This window comes from Gracilinanus agilis, chromosome 3 (genome assembly GCF_016433145.1).
Source record: "Gracilinanus agilis isolate LMUSP501 chromosome 3, AgileGrace, whole genome shotgun sequence".
NCBI classification, from domain to species: Eukaryota; Metazoa; Chordata; class Mammalia; order Didelphimorphia; family Didelphidae; genus Gracilinanus; species Gracilinanus agilis.
Genome location: NC_058132.1, coordinates 137240423 through 137258974, shown reverse-complemented (window position 1 = coordinate 137258974; position 18552 = coordinate 137240423). Strand labels below are relative to the sequence as shown.

The 18552-nt window shown below is 35.1% G+C and overlaps 1 protein-coding gene across 1 annotated transcript in view; it reads right to left on the bottom strand.

Annotated features, from left to right (window-relative positions):
• The window catches only part of KATNAL1 (katanin catalytic subunit A1 like 1), a 60770-nt gene that overhangs the window by 10154 nt on the left and 32064 nt on the right, over positions 1 to 18552 (bottom strand). Inside the window, exons 4-8 of the mRNA XM_044666107.1 lie at positions 10198 to 10325; positions 9674 to 9779; positions 4174 to 4332; positions 2931 to 3057; positions 1745 to 1879 (exon numbers count right to left, since the gene is read on the bottom strand). Of these exons, the coding sequence (XP_044522042.1) occupies positions 1745 to 1879; positions 2931 to 3057; positions 4174 to 4332; positions 9674 to 9779; positions 10198 to 10325 (655 nt within the window). The remainder of the gene's footprint in view (positions 1 to 1744; positions 1880 to 2930; positions 3058 to 4173; positions 4333 to 9673; positions 9780 to 10197; positions 10326 to 18552) is intronic.

The following is an 18552-nucleotide window of genomic DNA, read 5'->3' as shown; positions in this document are numbered from 1 at the left end:
TGCTAGGAATACAATAAAGAAATGCTCAAAACACAAAAAAGGAAAATGGAAAAAAAAAAGTGGTCTTGGCTCTTAAGGAGCTCAATGTTTAATAATAATTGTAGTTTCTTTGTTTCCAAAGGTGTTGGCACTCAAAGTTCCTTCTTTTATACTATATATGTAGCATTTGTTTCTTTCCCAACATATAAGATTCTCTCAGTTGTTCATAAAATTGCTGATGTCAATTGCATTTCAATAATATTTTCTCTTCTACATGCTTTTAGTTTTACCACTACAGTGAAATGAAGTTTCAAACTCTAAAAATATGGATTTTTTTTCTAGTAGATTTTAAAAAATCAATTCAACTTTTCTACTAGGAACCACTGGGACCCAATTTTCAAATCATAGCAACTTCAATAATTGTAACAAAGATAATAAGTGCATTTACATAGCAATTTAAAGGTCATGAAGACATCATAAATATTTCATTTTATCCTCAACAACCCTGAAAAGTAGGTATGGTTATTATCCCCATTTTACAGGTGAAAAAACTAAGGTAGACAGAAGTTAAATGACTTGTCCAGATCACACAAGCTCATAAATTTTTAAGGCTAGATTTGAACTATGGCTTTCCTGGCTCCAAGTCCAGCACATTATCCACTATGCCAACTTGCTGGCTCTCTTAGAAATAAACTTCTAAGTACTTAAAAGTAAACCAATCAAATTTTGTTGCAAATGGTCTAAAATAGGGCCAGCAAGTAATAACTGCTTTCTATGACGTATACAACTAAGCAGTTTAACATGCAGTTCCAGTTCTGACAACAAGATGAATGTAAACAAGCAAATTTAGCCTTAAATACTTCCTCTCTGGGTGACTCTGGGCAAGTCACTTACCTTCTCCCAGCTTCAATTTCATCATCTGTAAAATGGAGATAATAAAAGCATCTACTCATCTGAAGATCAACTGAGACAACATGTAAAAAGTGTTTCAAATTTTAAAGAACTCTACAAATGCTAGGCTGTATTAACTACTCTATTATCTTCAAAGATCAGACAATGAGTCAAGTATTATTCTACTCCAAAAGAAAGATAAAGCCATGCAAACTTCAAATGTCAAAAATACTGAAGTTAAGAGGAATATTAATCTAGAAAACAGAAAAGATGGCATAATAATTAGAATATCCAAGTTAAAAAGCAATGAGTTCTGTTCTAACGTCCTGAAATTATCATAAAGTTAAGAGCCTATTACAATAATTAAGTTTCAAAATCAAAACTTCAAGAATTGAGATGAATATTTCATCACATACATAATGACTAATTAGGTACATAATAAATATATACCTGTAGATGTATATAATGTATATATGTATACTATATATACTATACATAATAAATATATAATTATGTATATAACAAATATATGCATAATATATTTCTACAATAGCATACTTCAGAAAACATTATAAGAAAAAGTATAATTATCACTCAAATAAAGTTCAGAGAAAAATCTTAAGGACTAAATACTAAATGTGAAATTCCTTGCCAAGTTTATTAACATCATAATTGTTCTAAAATATAAGAATTCACTTAAAGATATATTCAGCATGGTAGGTTCTATCTATAGCACAGTAAAGTTAAATAGATTTTTTTCAAAATGACTAACATTGGAAATGAAGAATGATAATTAAAGAGAAGCTTTGATAACAAAGGTGAAAGAAATATCATTATAGAAAGCTCAATGCATAGTAAATGATAGGAACCACACCTGTTGGTAGAGGTATATAGATTCTTTTTTCTAATCTCCTTCGTAAAGCTTCATCAATGTCCCATGGGAAATTTGTGGCAGCCAACACCATAACCATTTTAGAAGGGTCATCATTTTCAAGAGCTCCTCCAACCCCTATTGCATTTTTTTCCAAGAAAAAATGTTTAAAACATTTTAGAAATCTAGCAAAAAATAAAACAATATTTTTTATTCTCTACTTTATCATTTGTATTATACATATGCACTAGGATAGCATTCCATTGCATATGGAGCAGAGATAAGACTACATCAGTTACTAATAAAGATTCGTCTTGTTAGTATAAGACTCTAAGATTCAAAGAAAAAGTAAAGTAACATTTAAATTTCTCCCCAATAAATGTTAATGAGAAGAAAAGAGGTGGGGAGAAGATCATGACAGACAAAAAAGGTATACTAAATATTTCTATTTCTTTTTTTTTTTCTTGCCAGGAAGCCATTCAAATTTCTTAATGACTCCTAAAACCTTAAAATATTAAAAAATAAAACTAGTGGCTATTCATTAATTAAAACATCATGTTATTTTCTGGCAATGTTAAACTAATTGTATGCTTATGGTGTGTGATTTTCCTGAATGAGGTTTTTTTAAAAAACAAAATAGCTTTAGTCCAAGTAATATTGCCCAGAAAATGTATAATCAACACAAAACAAATATACTTTATTTAGCTTCTACTTCCCTGGAAACTACAAATAATCAAATAGGTTTTTTAAAAATTCACCTGCTCAATAAAAGACTAAATCAATTTACAGCTGGTGATTTTTTTTTTAAATTAAAAAACTCCCAGTGCGCTTTGGGCTCTACCACAGCACCATCTGGTATCAGCATGAAACATGCCAGGGCAAAAGAAAAAGCAGCTGTATTGATTTGAAGGGAAAATATCCTAGATTTCTATTTCCTTCAGCATCTGAACAAGGAGGAAATAGTAAGCTTTTATGGACAAGGACCAAGTGTTATACTTCTTTATAGTGCCTATAAGTGCAAAGGACATAGAAGATATATAAATAGTACTTGCTCATTAATAATTATGGCTATTTAACAATGTTCTTTGGATAGTATTTCAACAAAAAAATAAAAATGAAAGCTGCCTTCAACATAAACTCTAAAAAGAAAACAGTTTTAGACTTGCAAAAATACTTAAATACTAATTACCATCCATTTGAATGAGCAGTTCAGCCTTGACTCTTCGACTTGCCTCATGTTCATCAGAAGTACCCCTTCGGCTACAGATGGAATCAATCTCATCAATGAAGATTGTCGTAGGAGCATAAAATCTAGCCTTTGAAAAATATTTTTTAAATTGTTGTAGAAAGAGATGAAACATTTTAGGAAAGTTAAAAATTGGGGAGAGGAAGAAGGTTCAGAAACAACCATTTGATAGCCCTTTAATCCCCTGTGAAGATGAAGTAGAAATACTCCCTATTAGAATGTTTTAATGTGATACCCCATGGCAGGCACTAATTATGAACAACATGAAATGACAATTTTTGAAATGAATGGTGTAAACCTTTAAATATATATATAATTTACTTTAAAAAGGTATTTTTCAAGTCTTTTGTTAGAAATGTTATAAATTTTTATTTGATTTTGTGAAATTTAAAAATTGTTGTTCTGATCATGGAAAAGAATCACAGATCTAAAGCAGAAAGGGCCCTCAGAGGTCATCAAGTCCAGTCCCTTCATTTTCCAAATTAGAAAACTGAGCATTATTAAGTGACTTGCCCAGAGTCACATGAATATGGGTTTGAGGCAAGATTTAAACCAAAGTTTTGCTGACTTCAAATCCAGCTCTTATATGCTAAGCTAGACTGTCTCTCCAACAGTGGCCTCCCTAAAACAGCAGAGGCAAAGAATGGCAGTTAACCATATATTGGACAAATAACAAGAGCTCTCTTCTCTGCTCCTCACTGGATGACAGAGCAAGGAAGGAGCACTTGCCTGAAAAGTCAGAACTGTGTCCAAATCCTACTTCTATCATTTACTTCCTGGACATGAACATCAACTGTCTCAGTCCCAGTTACCTCAGCTATAAAATGGAGATAATACCTACCCTAGCTCCTTCACAGTGTTGTGTTAGGCATCAAAAGAAATAGAGGATATGTGGTGATTGGTTGTTTTTTGTTTGTTTGTTTGGTATCATCAAAAGCTTTCTTATAAGATGGAATATGAAGGCACAATACATTCCTCTACATCCCATATACTATGTTTCTAGGGTTTGAAGAGTTATTCATATACAATTTCATTTGATAAGTTTTTAAATGACTAATATTTATAATGGAATTCATCTTTGAAGAAGTTGGGAGAATACAAATTTTAGGAAGAAAGAAATTAAAACTTGACTATTATTTTCTGCAACATAAATGACACAAATCTAAAAATATTACTCCCTACTCACCATTTCAAACAACAGGCGGACTAATTTCTCAGATTCACCCCTATATTTTGATGTCAGAGTAGAGGAGGAAACATTGAAGAATGTTGTGCCACACTCAGTGGCAACAGCTTTAGCAAGCATAGTTTTACCAGTGCCAGGGGGTCCCACCATCAACACGCCCTAAAATTCCACAAGAAGTATTATTATTTATCACACCATAAAATACTTGATAACAGTACTACTAATAATTTATTTTATCCAATTTTTCACTAAAAGATTAAATTTAATCTTTACAGCACAATAATAGCTACAACAGCTATCATTTTGTAGAAAAGGAAATGAAAAGATTGTAAAACTTTCTCTCAATCAAAGAGAGTAGATAGATAGAGCAACAAGAGAAGCATATTTCACAGGATCTCCCCATTTCTACTAAATGTGGCAAATAGCACATTTGTACCTAACATTCCATGGCAGGAAGGTGGCATAATGGACAGAGTAGCAGGCCTGAAGTAAGAAGACAGTTCAAATCTGGCCTCAGATACTGACTAGAAGTATGACCCTAGGCAAATCATTTAACCATATTTGCCTCAGTTTCCTTATTTGTAAAATGAGCTGGAGAGGAAAATAGTAAATGACTCTAGTCTCTTTACCAGGAAAATTCCAAATGGGGCCAAGAAAAGTCTGACACAGCTAAAATAACTGAAAAACCAAATTTCATACCTGAGTACTAATTGTAAATGATTATTTAATAATTTAATGAAAATATTCAGACTTTGTTGAAAGTATTTTGGAATTATGCATTTTTCACTAATATGTTATCTATAACTTTTAGAAGAAAAAACCTATTATCCACAAAAACGTTCATATTACATACTATTTTCTATTAAAAACAAACTCTTTATAATTTACAAAGCATCAGTAACGGAAAATTATGCTATATTTCAAACACGAATTAGTTTTAATTTGATTAAAATATAATATTCTAGTAAATCAGTGACTTACACATGAAGTATGATGAAAGTGATGAAAGACCTATTAAATATGATCTCTGCTATAAATTTTGGTTATTCCTTACCTTTAAAAATTAATAGGCAAGGGGGCAGCTGGGTAGCTCAGTGGATTGAAAGCCAGGCATAGAGACGGGAGGTCCTACGTTCAAATCTGGCCTCTGACACTTCCCAGCTGTGTGACCCTGAGCAAGTCACTTAACCCCCCTTGCCTACCCTTTACCACTCTTCTGCCTCGGAGCCAATACACAGTATTGACTCCAAGATGGAAGGTAAGGGTTTAAAAAAAAAATTTAATAGGCAAAGCTCACCACTGAACAAAGCACCTGGGGATATAATTGTTTAAAATTTCTGAATTCTCCAGCCTTTTAAAATGAGAGCTTACACATTCTTTAATTTGATGTTCTTATATGTGTCAAACACTTTTCACATGAGCTTAGATATGTGCTTACTATTAGATTTCATGTGTAAAATTTCAATGATTTCCAATAAGGAATTTATGGCTTTTTTGTTTACCATCTAGCTTTTTTCAACATAGTTTGGTTGATGCTTGGAAGTCATATAAAGGTCAAACTCCATTTCAGTCAATTTTAAGGGTTGTACAAATTTCCCCCCCCCACACCAGGATTTAGTTGAATTGATGCTACTCAAATTCTTGACCATTAGTTGGGGGTTAAACATATTAGTTTTCATACAAAGATTTCTGTTACAATGGAGGCAGAGTGATTTGTTAGGTAAGATTTGAAATCAGGAAAGAACTGGATTCAAATCCTATATCTGATCTTAACAGTGTGATTCTGGGCAAACTGCTGACCTCTGAGTATCTATAAGTTTCCTCAATGGTAAGTAGTATCTGGGCAGCTAGATGGTGCAGCCATAGAGCACCAGGCCTAAAGTCAGGAAGGCCTGAGTTCAAATGCAGCCTCAGACACTTACTAACTGTGTGACCTTTGGCAAGTCACTTAACCCTGTTTGCCTTGGTTTCCTCATCTGCAAAATGAACTAGAGAAGGAAAAGGCAAACCACTCCAGTATCTTTGCCAAGAAAACTCCAAATGGGGCCACAAAGAAACTGAAATAACTGAATAACAAAAAGGCAATACTTAAAGCTCAAAGTTGTCTGAAGATTAAACAGTATTACAAATAAACAGTACTTGGCCTAATTTTAAATGCTTTTTGAATGTCAGCTATATTAAAATAAATATTAATACATAAAGTGATTTAGGGTTTCCTAATTCTGAATACTGATAATGCATTATATAGACACATATAACTAAAGTCATATACAGTCAATGCAACAGATTAACCATATAAATTCCTAGAACTCTCCCTTTTCAAAATGTTTTCAGTTATTTTTTTCATTTAAATTTCATTTTTAATTATGAACTTGACAAACACCAACAAACATGAACATTTCAACATACAACCCTTTCAGTTCTTTCTATCACTACACATCAAAAAGAGAACCTATAGAAAAGATTAGTTTATCTTTTTAACCTGTAAAAGTTTGGCCCCTAATTAAGAATGTTTCTTCATTTATCATACAATATAATATTTATAGATTTTTATATTCAAAGAAAATCTCTAAAATATATCTTACAAACAGGATAGGACTTTCCATTTACTCTGCTAGAATTAAATTTTATAAATTTTTTAACTAGTAAGAAAGACAATAATAGTTCCTCATTCTCAAAGCATTTTCTGTGCTGCCTTCTCAGTACAATTCAAGTGCTATCCTGCATCAATTATTCCTTATTTGGATCCTTTCACCAGTTATGCAAATTAAAATTAAAATGTGCCTAGGGTCTTAAAGAAATGGGACAGACTTAAGAGGAAACTAGGAAAGGTTTCTATTACCTATAAGGATGTAGTCATCTCGGGGGTAATTATTTCATCTATTTAGATAAATCCCCAATCTCCCTAATATCTAACCTATCATCTGAGTTTTATTCTCACATTTCTGATAGCCTGCTAGGCATTTCTATTTGGATGTCAACAACCCATTCTCCTACTCAAATCGAACATGTAAAAAACAAATTCATCATTTTTCCATTATGGAACTCTCTGGGTTCCAAACCAATTCTCCCTTTTGACTCTCCAGTTTTTATGAATGGTATCATGACATTTTCCAGTCTTCCATGCTTAAAACATTTTAGTTATCTCCAACTCTTCCTTATCCTACATTCCCTCCATCTAATCAGTTGCCAAGAGTTGTTGATTGTTTCAATTCCATCATTACTCCTAACTGCCCTCCCCAGCTTCCAATATCTTCTCTGTCTAATCTATACTTGACACCACCAACAGATTAATCTTCTTAGAACATCCATGTAGCCATGCTCAAAGACCTCCAATGGCTTCCCACTTCATGTAGAACAAAGTCTATATCATTTAAAATTTAAGGAGTTCCACAATCTGGCCCTGAATTATCTTTCCAACATCATCTCAACTGAATAGATCTACTTGGGGTCCCACAAACTTTACCAAGTACTTTAATGACTCCACACCTATGCTGACCTCCTATCCACAATGTTCATGCCAACACCAATTCTACCCACTGAATGCAACTCATTCTTCAAAACTTAACTGAATCATGCTTCTGCTTCCAAGAAGCATCCTTGTTTTGGTAATTGCCTACCTATTTCATATGACACTTTGTATAGTACTTTGTATAGTGCGCGCACACACACACATACACACACACACACACACACACACACACACACACACACACTTTATATTGTTTCCTGGAAAAAAATGAATGAATGAATGGGAGTAACATGAAAAAGTGAATCTAGCATCTGATTGCAGATCTGTTCACAAGTTTTTAGTTGTATTATGATATGTGTTTTCTGTAAAGATATGGGGAATATGGAAAAAATATGTATTGCATAAAAGCACTGGTATAACCTATATCTGACTATTTACCACCTTGGGAAGTGGAGGCAAGGGAGAGAATCTGAATTGCAAAATATCTGAGGGGTTGCCAAAGGGATCTAGGACCAAAAAAAAATAGTTAAGAATCCTTATTCTAGAATAGTGAGCCAATTCTAATAAAATGAGATTTACTCAAATACTCAATTATATTTGTTATCTCATCAACTCAGCAGTTTCCTCCCCTGATGCAGGACCATCTGTACCTGCTCATCCTTTGTATACCTATTAAAATATAGTTGTTGTAAATAGGGATTGTTTTATCTTTTAGACTTCTGTCCCTAATATCTAACACAGTTTAGAACATATAATAGGTACTTAAGGAATACTAATTGATTGATTCATAATCAATGTACTATAAACTTTATTGCTTTTCCCAGTGTCACGAGGGTACCTGTGGAACACTGATTTCCACCAAATCACGCCCTCCATATTTGCCATGTGACCAGCTCTTTTTGTATTATGTTGATCAGTCATTTTAGTCATTTTTCCCCTTTGTGACCATATTTGGGGTTTTCTTGGCAAAGATCCTAGAGTGGTTTGCCATTTCCTCTTCCAGATCATTTTACAGAAGAGGAAACTGAGGCAAACAGAGTTAAGTAAGTTGCTCAGGGTCTTATATAACTCCCATGTGTCTGAGGCCAGATTTGAGCTCAGGAACTGACTCCAGATCTGGCTTTTTATCCAATTTGCCACCTAGTTGCCTATGGGTATGCCCTTATGGAAAAGATTTCGGATTTGGAGTCAAAAGTCCTTATTTTGAATCTTAGTTCTGTTACTTATGATGTGATCTTGGTTTTTGGGTTTTTTTTTTTTTATTTATTTAGGCAAGAGCTGTTTCTGTCTTTTTGTATTCCCAGAGATTAGCATGGTGGCTGGCACATAAAAGGCACTTAATAAATGCTTACTGACTGACTAATAACAAACAAAAATATCAATAGAAAAAAATATTAAGAAAGAAAACATCACTTCTAGAGGTAGGGGAATATGAGTGAAATATTCCATATATACAGCTATATACAGGCAAAGTGTTAGCTAGTTTTGCTGAACTGTTTTTATTTTCACTATTTAATCTTCTACATGGGAAGGTTCAATGAAGAAGATGAAGAAATGAATACAATATAAGACCAAAAATATTTTAAATCAAGGATAAAAAATAAGTGATAAGTAACAAGAATTTTACAGTTTTTCTCAATTAACCATACCAGTAACTAAAGCCTGGTAATTTGGACTTTAACAATAGTGTCAAGTTCAAATAGAAATCTAAATCATGCATAAGGATGTCTGAGGGCTGCATTCTTATTAGAAAAACCATATATTAGTATTATCTATGTTTTATTGTATGCTTATTTATTTTGTTAAATATTTCCCAATGATACTTTAATTTGGTTCAAGCAGTCCTCAGAACAGTCGTGGGACTGAATTAACATCTGGACTACAACAACAAGGCACTTACCACCACTTGGTGGCAGCACACCTTAAACACAGGTTCGATCCCTTAATGTGGAAACCTTTCTAAAGTGGAATCTAAATTGTTAGTCAAATCTGCTTTTCATGAAAAGAGCATTACATGAATTCTCTCACCTTCCAAGGCCGTCTAATCCCTTTGAAAAAGTCAGGCATCCACATTGGAAGAACAACAGCCTCCCTTAGCAATTTTTTAGCTTCTTCTAAATCTGCTATGTCATCCCTTTACAAAAAAATAGAATTTCACAAAATATTTACAAATGTTTTAGTTTTCACAGTTAATACTAATTTTTACATATCTTTTCCCTTCTGGTTATTCAGAGAGCCCATTTTTAATTCTATTACCTATTCAAAGTTTTAGTGGAAGAACAATGAAAATATTTTGTAGCTAAAGTCATAAATTATTTAATTAAATACTGTCCATAATACCAAAGTAATAATTTAAAATTGTACAGATTACAGATGTTATACAAAAAACTAATTATAATGATACATTCTATATGTTATGGAAGAATTTATAATATGAAGCTTAGTAAGCTTTTAATCATTTTTTTTCTTAAAAAATACCAAAGTCATAGCAAATCATTCAAAAATAAAATTGATCTAAAAGCAAAGTTTAAAAGAGGTAAAAATCCTCATACCAATGAATGCTAGGATTTCTGGATACTATATCCCTTTCAAGAGCTTCAACTAGATCTTTATCATATCCAGCACCATCAAACTTCTGAATTTCCCCATCACCTGCACCATCTGACAAATTCTTCCTTCCCTATGGACATAAAGAAAAAACATTAAAGAAAATCAACTATTAAGAATTTTTAGTTATTAAATGCTCATGCTCAACTTCCAAAGAGTCTTGATAAATTAATTCAAGAAATACCCAAAAAAACAATTAATCTTATTAGGGACTTCTTCAGCCTCACATTCTTGGAGCTTCTATAATTAAGGTTTCCTCCAAATTCCATGTGAACTGGAAAGATCTCCAGGAATTGATGCCCAGCAAAAGGAACAGAACCAAGATATCATTGTACACAGAGACTGATACATTGTGGCACAATCAAATAACTGACTTCTCTACTAGAAGCAATGCAATGATCAGGACAACTCTGAGGGACTTATGAGAAAGAACTCTATCCACATCCAACAAAAGAACTATGGGAGCAAAAACACAGAAGAAAAACATATGACTGATCACATGGTTCAATGGGGATATGATTGGGGATGTAGACTCTAAATGATCACTCTATTGCAAATAGTAATAATATGGAATAGGTTTTGAACAATGATACATGTAAAACCCAGTGGAATTGTTCACTGGTTCCAGGAAGGGGGGAATGGGAGAAGGGGAGGGAAAGAACATGAATCATGGAACCATGGGAAAATATTCTTAATTAATTAGCTAATTAAATTTTTGTTAAATGAAGATAAAAAAAAAAGAGATGTTTCCTCCATCATTCCAAAGATCTTTAGAAACTCAGCTCTGACTTTGCTAGAGCAGATTTTTGATCACCCTCATAGTTGTGAGAGAACTATGAACATATTCTATTATCAATTTTGTCAGTGGAGAAGGTTCCAAACTTTAAAGAATCAACTCAAAATTTAGATGGTTGCTGAATGTTAGAGAGAATGGCATTATAATCTGCCCCATATACCACCATCTCCTGAAAGAGACTAGGATTAGGTGAGGAAATAACCTTAACTTTCAAGGTATTTTCTTCAAACTTCCCTTGAGTCATGTCAAGAAGTTATACTTTTTTCCTGTGGAATTATGTTGTCAAAACTGCTTTTTTCTAGGTTTTGGGGAGAGTTCCGGGTTAAGATGGCGGCAGAGTAAGAAGCAGCTCTTAACCTCTCCTGACCGAAACACAAAAAACTCCTCAAGGGGACATAAAAACAAGTCCAGACGAACGGAGGAACCCCACAACAGGGCACAGCGTGGAAGGTACGTGGAATCGAGACATTTCCAAGCTATAAAGGGCTCTCACTAAATCGCGGGCTGAGCAACCGCCCCACCCCCACCCCCTCCACACACAAGATCTAGAGCTCTGAAGCCAGCTAAAAAGAAATAGAGCAAGTTTGGGGCACCCATCGAGTCATTGGCAGCTCCGGGGCCTGTTCCTGAGAGCAGCAAGACTTAGGACCCCATTAAGCCAAAGAAAGCAGGCGAAATCTGAGCGCGGGAGCAGGACGCAGGGTGCACAACGCAGGGTGCACAACGCAGGCTGAGCAGAACGCAGGCACTGCGGAGGCGTGGGTGGAGGCAGACACAGCCAGGAACTAAAGCCTAAGTGGGGAACCAGTGCAGACCGGTATACGACTGTGGAAGCAGCGCCCTGAGACTTGTAAAGAAATCTCCGTCAGAGGACAGACACTGAGCGCACGGATAAATCTGAGAAGCTGCTGGGGTAATGATGGCTACTCAGCCTCAGGAAGTTCAGAAGAGAAAGAATAACAACAAGAAAAAGAAGTCTTTAACACTCGACAGCTTTTACACAGAGAAAATCCAGACAACCGAGCAAACAGAGGAGGAAACAAACAAGCATCCGGACCCTCCTCAAATAAGGAAAACTCCTCACAAGCTATGGAAGAGTTCAAAACTGAGATTTTGAGGAAAATGGAAGAGATCTGGCAAGAAAATAACTGTTTAAAAGGTAGAATCATGCAATTGGAAAGTGAGGCTCAGAAACCAAATGAACTGATAAGCAAACTGAACTCCAGAAATGACCAGATTGAAAAGGAATACCAGAAGATTATGGCCGAATACCAGAAGATTATGGCCGAAAACCAGAAGATTATGGCCGAAAACCGAAAGATTATAGCCGAAAATCAATCCCTAAAGGCTAGAATTGAGCAAGTAGAAACTAATGATCTCTCAAGACAACAAGAACAAATAAAACAAAGCCAAAAGACTGAAAAAATAGAAGGAAACATGAAATATCTCAATGAGAGAGTGACAGACCAAGAAAACCGGTCTAGAAGAGACAATTTGAGAATAATCGGTCTTCCAGAAAAACGAGAAATTAATAGAAACCTGGACTCCATACTAACAGAAATAATTCAGCAAAACTGCCCTGAAGTCCTACAAGAGGGCAACATAGACAATGAAAGGATCCATAGAACACCCACTACATTCGATCAAGAAAGGAAAACACCAAGAAATATCATTGCAAAATTCAAGAGTTTCCAAGCAAAAGTAAAAATCTTACAAGAAGCCAGAAAGAAACAATTCAAATATCAAGGAGCACCAATCAGGATCACACAGGATCTGGCAGCCTCAAGGCTAAAAGACCGCAAGGCGTGGAATACAATATTCAGAAAAGCAAGAGAGCTGGGCCTGCAACCACGGATCAACTACCCATCAAAACTGACTATATATTTCCAGGGGAAAGTATGGGCATTCAACAAAATTGAAGAATTCCAGGTATTTGCACAGAAAAGACCAGGGCTAAATGGAAAGTTTGATATCCAACCACAAAAATCGAGAAAAACCTGAAAAGGTAAATAAGATACAGAGGGGAAAGAAAGAAAACTTATAATTTTTAAATCTGCCTTTTAAGGGCCTCAGTGAGATCTAATTATCTGTATTCCTATGTAGAGAAATGTTATGTTTAATTCTCTGTAGTGAACTCTATTCACTATTATAATATTCACTATTATAGTAATCAGAAGAATAATTNTTCTTGATTCCCATAGCTCAGATACCTTCCACCACTCTCTTCTCCATCACCCCTTTTCACCTGAAGAGGCGATCCTTCTACTCGCCAAGGTAAACAACTCTATGCGTACCTTTGGTCTCATTCCATCCCATCTTTTCAAGAAGATTGCCTCCTCTATCGTTCTACTCTCTTATTTTCATTCTCTCCCTACCTAGTGGCTACTTATCTGCTTCCTGCATGTCTCCCCCATCTTCAAAAAACCTTCCCTTGGACATTAATGCACTGCTGGTGGAGTTGTGAATTGATCCAACCATTTTGGATGGCAATTTGGAACTATGCCCAAAGAGCGCTAAAAGACTGCCTGCTCTTTGATACAGCCATACCATTGCTGGGTTTGTACTCAAAAAAGATCATAGGGAAAAAGACATGTACAAAAATATTTATAGCCACTCTCTTTGTGGTGACAAACAACTGGAAAATGAGGGCATGCCCACCAATTGGGGAATGGATGAACAAATTTTGTTATATGCTGGTGATAGAATACTATTGTGCTCGCAATACAATGACCCAGGACAATTCTGAGGGATTTATGGTAAAGATGCTACCCACATTCAGAGGAAGGACTGCAGGAGAGGAAACATATAAGAAAAACAACTGCTTGAACGCATGGGTCGGGGTGGACATGATTGAGGGTGTGGACTCGAAACTACCACACCAATGCAACTACCAACAATTTGGAAATTGGTCTTGATCAAGGACACATGACAAAACTAGTGGAAATGCGCATCGGCCATGGGTGGGGGGGGGTGTAGGAGGGGGGGTTGAAGGGGAAAGGTGGAGCATGAATCATGTAACCATGTTAAAAATGAATATTAATAAATGTTAAAAAAAAACTGCTTTTTTCTAAAAAGTTATCTGTTTACAAAATGGCATACCAAATTCTTTTCAATAAATGAGGAGTGATGTGGTAATTACATACTATGTACCCAATTTTCCTGAGTTATTTAAGATTTACTAGTTTTACATAAGATTTTAAAAGTATCATTCTTAATTCCCAGAGATGGCTTGCCCTTTGGAACCATTTCAGCAGGAATAATCAAGGGCTTCCCTGGAACTTCAGCTCTTTGCTTATTTTCTAATATTAAAAGGAAAGAAAAAATTCAAAGGAAGCTAACTCCATAAGGTTCAAATCTTAGCAGAATAAGAATGGGGCAGTGTGAGCCTACTCTACAAATACATCTGAGAAAAACAATAGGCCTGATCATAATTGGTAAGAAGGGAATAAATCATTCCCTTTGGAGAAATACTTTAGCTCTTTTTTCCAGCCACTCGGGTTTGATTTAGTAAATGACTTCTGCCACTACTAAACAGTACCTGGGAGGCTGGAATCCAAAAGTGAGCAATTTACTGTTTCTCTGAAGTAATGCAAAAGAATCAGATCCTACTTTAGCCAAGTTTCTTGTTTCCAAAAGTGACAGATGTCAACAATAACAGAGTTAAAGACATTTCAGCTATTTGTGCAGTAAATATATCTAAACACTATCTGGAATCAAGTTTTATAATAATAATAATCACTCCAAAGTCATAATACAGAGTCACATTGAAGCAAAGATGCTAAGAATACTCCATTAACTACTTAAAAATTCTTTTGGAAAAGGAACCAATTAAGAATGGCAAAGTGAAGAATGACACAATTTGAGCTTAGGGAACCCAAGTGAGCTCAAACAATGGAAAATATAGTCATGGAGAAAGGAAGAGAGGAAAAGGAAAAAGATGGGGGAAGAGGGAAGGAAAGTCAGATAAAAGAGGAAGAAGAGAGAGAAAGCGGGAGAGGGAATGGTACCACAGCTGGAAGGGAAAAGGAAAGAGAAATGAAGAAACTCATTTGTCTGTTGTTTTCAAGATTAATTAGATCTTAGGGGCAGCAAGCAGCTAAGTGGTTCAGTGAATTGACAGCCCAGACTAGAGATGGGAGGTCCCGAGTTAAAAACTGACCTTGGATACTTCCTAGATATGTAACCCTGGGCAAATCACTTAACCCTAACTGCCTAGCCCTTACCACTCTTCTGTTTGGAACTAATAGTTAGTATTGATTCTAAGACAGAAAGTAAAGGTTAAAAAATTTATTTTTGATTAGATCTTGTTCTAAGTAGGAAGGCTCCAAATCCTTTCAAACAATTCACTATAACCAACTCCTTAGATAGCGCTCCCTCATCTTCAAAAATAAACATTATTATTTCAAAACTACGAACCTTTTAGTCTGGTAGACATTCTATAAAAATGTTATGAATGGACTTCTTCTCCGTAGAGTGTAGCCCTGAGTTCCTCTACTGTACAAGGAGCAAAATTATTTTAAGAATAATCATTTCACTAATAATTATGGCTATAATTTCCTTAATCTCACCAAGAACAGCATTCAATGTTCTCAGCAGTCTTTGAAAACAAAATATCAATCATATTGGATAATTCAATACAGATCCCTTCTTCAAAGCCCATCTTAATATAGCTACCAGCACTTTACAGTAGGCAGAATGGTGTTTTGTCAGATGAAATTCCATTTATGAATGGAATAAAATTGGGTAATGCACCACCTCCTTCCTTCATTCTAACTTGCTTTTAAAGAACCTGAGCCTGCCATTAGATGATTAGATGGAATCCTCTAGCCATAAACAATGGAAAGATAAGCATCTTTCTCTATGCTGATAAATACACTTTATCTTAAACAGAAGCAGGAATGTGCTGGCTTATTATGGCCAAAGAAGAGTAGCTTAGTGTGGATTCTACTAAAATGAAATTTCTTGTACTTCACAGGCATTTGCCAATATTTAAATAGATATTACTAAGCAACCCCATACAATAGGTCAGTTCATTACTGGAACATTTTGTAGGTAACTCATCCTGATAGGCTGCTCCCAGGGGATGTAGTTGAGGTAGCTTTCTGGTAAACATATGCTTCTAAAATCTTTCAGTTTTCTCTTAAGTGATTTATACTACAGCCTCTGGTCTAATATGTATCTTATTTGGAGTTTGAATGCTTGAGCAGCTTTAAAAATCTTCATGTACCTGAAAACATCCCTGTCAGACATCCTACCTATGGAAGTCAGCTAGATGGCCCTCCATTTGGACTAGAATACAAATCAAATTCCCAAGCAATCAAAAGAAAATGTCAACTTTGCATCTCACACTCAAATATAAAGGATATGAATTCTTCTTTCAGCAATAACAAAATATATCAATACTTCAGACACTGATCAAAGAATTTAACTGGAAACTGCAACATTTACTGAAAGCTCTCTTGAGACATGATATTTGCCAAAAGCCTGATGGGCATTTTGATGACTTTTTTATTGCCATATTAGATATTAGATTATCAAAAAGCTATCAATCTAGACATATTACTTTAGTTCTCTGTGGAAATGCCTCCACTAAGATTTATTTTATAACCTGAGCTTTTATAAAGGGTTACTATAAGAAATGTCTATGTGAAGAATATTTTCTGTATATTTCACAAGACTATGGGTGAAGATACTGTACACTGTCTTAGTCATTACTCCTCAAATGAGGATCCTCAAAGTAAATTCCTCATAGAATTCAGATGCTGGAATAGAGTTGGTACTGCCAAACAAAACTTTATGCTTCCTTTTATCTGATAATGAAAACTATTTAACCCAACATGTCTTCATTTTTGCCTTGGCTTCTAAGAAGTTTAAAGTTAAATTTAGTGACCAACCACAGAATCTAACTCAACCTATATTGCCAGTTCATTCATTTCTCTGCTCCCTTTATTGGTTTTTAGTTCTAGTGTTATCTTTAAATGACCTGTTTTATATATTCCTTACTATAGTTAAAATTCAGTCATTTAATGGTAAAGTTAGACTTGGTATCAGAGGCCTAGGCAGTTTCAAATGGTGCTGCCTGTCACACTTAATAGTTGGGCGACAGAAAAAAATCATAGTATTATGGATTTAGAAATTAAGTGAACCTGAGAAGTCATCTAATCTGAATTTCATTTTTACAAAAAAGGAAACTAAGGCCAAGGGCAGAGCTTAATTCTGAGGGCCATATTTTAAGGTAGATAAACAATAGTTTGTCATCTATAGGAGGATGACCAACCTGTAAGGAGTTCTGAAAACCATGCCATATAAGAATCAGTTGAAGGAAATGAAGATATTTGACTTTATGACAAAGAACTCTAGTGTTTCATCTGAGCATATGTCCAAATACTTGAAAAGATTAAAAGTTTCCAAAGTTCTGATTTGTAAAGATCTGAATTCAATATAAAATCTATATCATCTCTTCTCAAGCTCCCACTCTACCTCCTTGGCTAAGGGTCTCACTTCATACTTCACTGAAAAAATTAAGGCTTAACCTTCAATCTCTCTGTCTATTGACTCTTTTCCTGCTCTCAAACAATGTTTCTCCTAGTCTTAAAAAACCTTCATTTGAGCCTACCAGGCCCACTAGTTATCATCCTAGATCTTCATCCTCTGGGCAGTTAAACTTTTTAAGAAAACTACCAACACTGAAGGTCTCCCTATATTCTCCTTTCACTCTTTTATAAAACCTCTGCAATCTGGCTTCTGACCTCATTGAAATGAAACTGCTCTCTCCAGTGACCAATGATTTCTTAATTGACAAATCTGATAGACTTTTCTTAGTCCTCAGGTTTCTTGACCTTTCTGTAGCATCTGATGTGTTTTTTGTCACCTTCCCTTTCTGAGTAATTCTTTTTCCTCTTTTGGTTTTTATGACACTGCTCTCTCCTGGTTCTCCTCATATCTGTCTGAACACTCCTTGCTGGATTTTCATCTATATCACATCCACTAATCATTTAAATCTCTATCCAGGCCTCTTCTCTTTTCTTTCTGTACTATCTCAAGTAGTGTTGCCATCAGCTCTCAAGGGTTCAATTATCATCTTTATGCAGATGATTTCCAAATCTATATATTTTGCCCTAACACTTCTCCTGAATTCCTTTCTCCTACCACAACTACTTTTCGAACATTTCAAACTGGTTGTACTAGAAATGTGAAATGTCCAAAGCAATTCTTTATCTTTTCCTCCAAATCATCCCCCTTCCCCCCGCCACACACACACACACACACACACACACACACACACTTTCCCAACTTCCTTATTACTGTCATAATTACCCAGATCCACACTCCTAGTGTCACCCTTGACTTTTCATTCATACTCACCCCATGTCTATAACACATTGCTAAATGTTGTTTCTAACTTCACAACATCTCAGATCCATTCCTTTCCCTCCATTCACAGATTGTCTTTTGCTTGCACTATTGCAACAGCTCTCTAAAGTTGTCTTCCTGTGTCAATTCT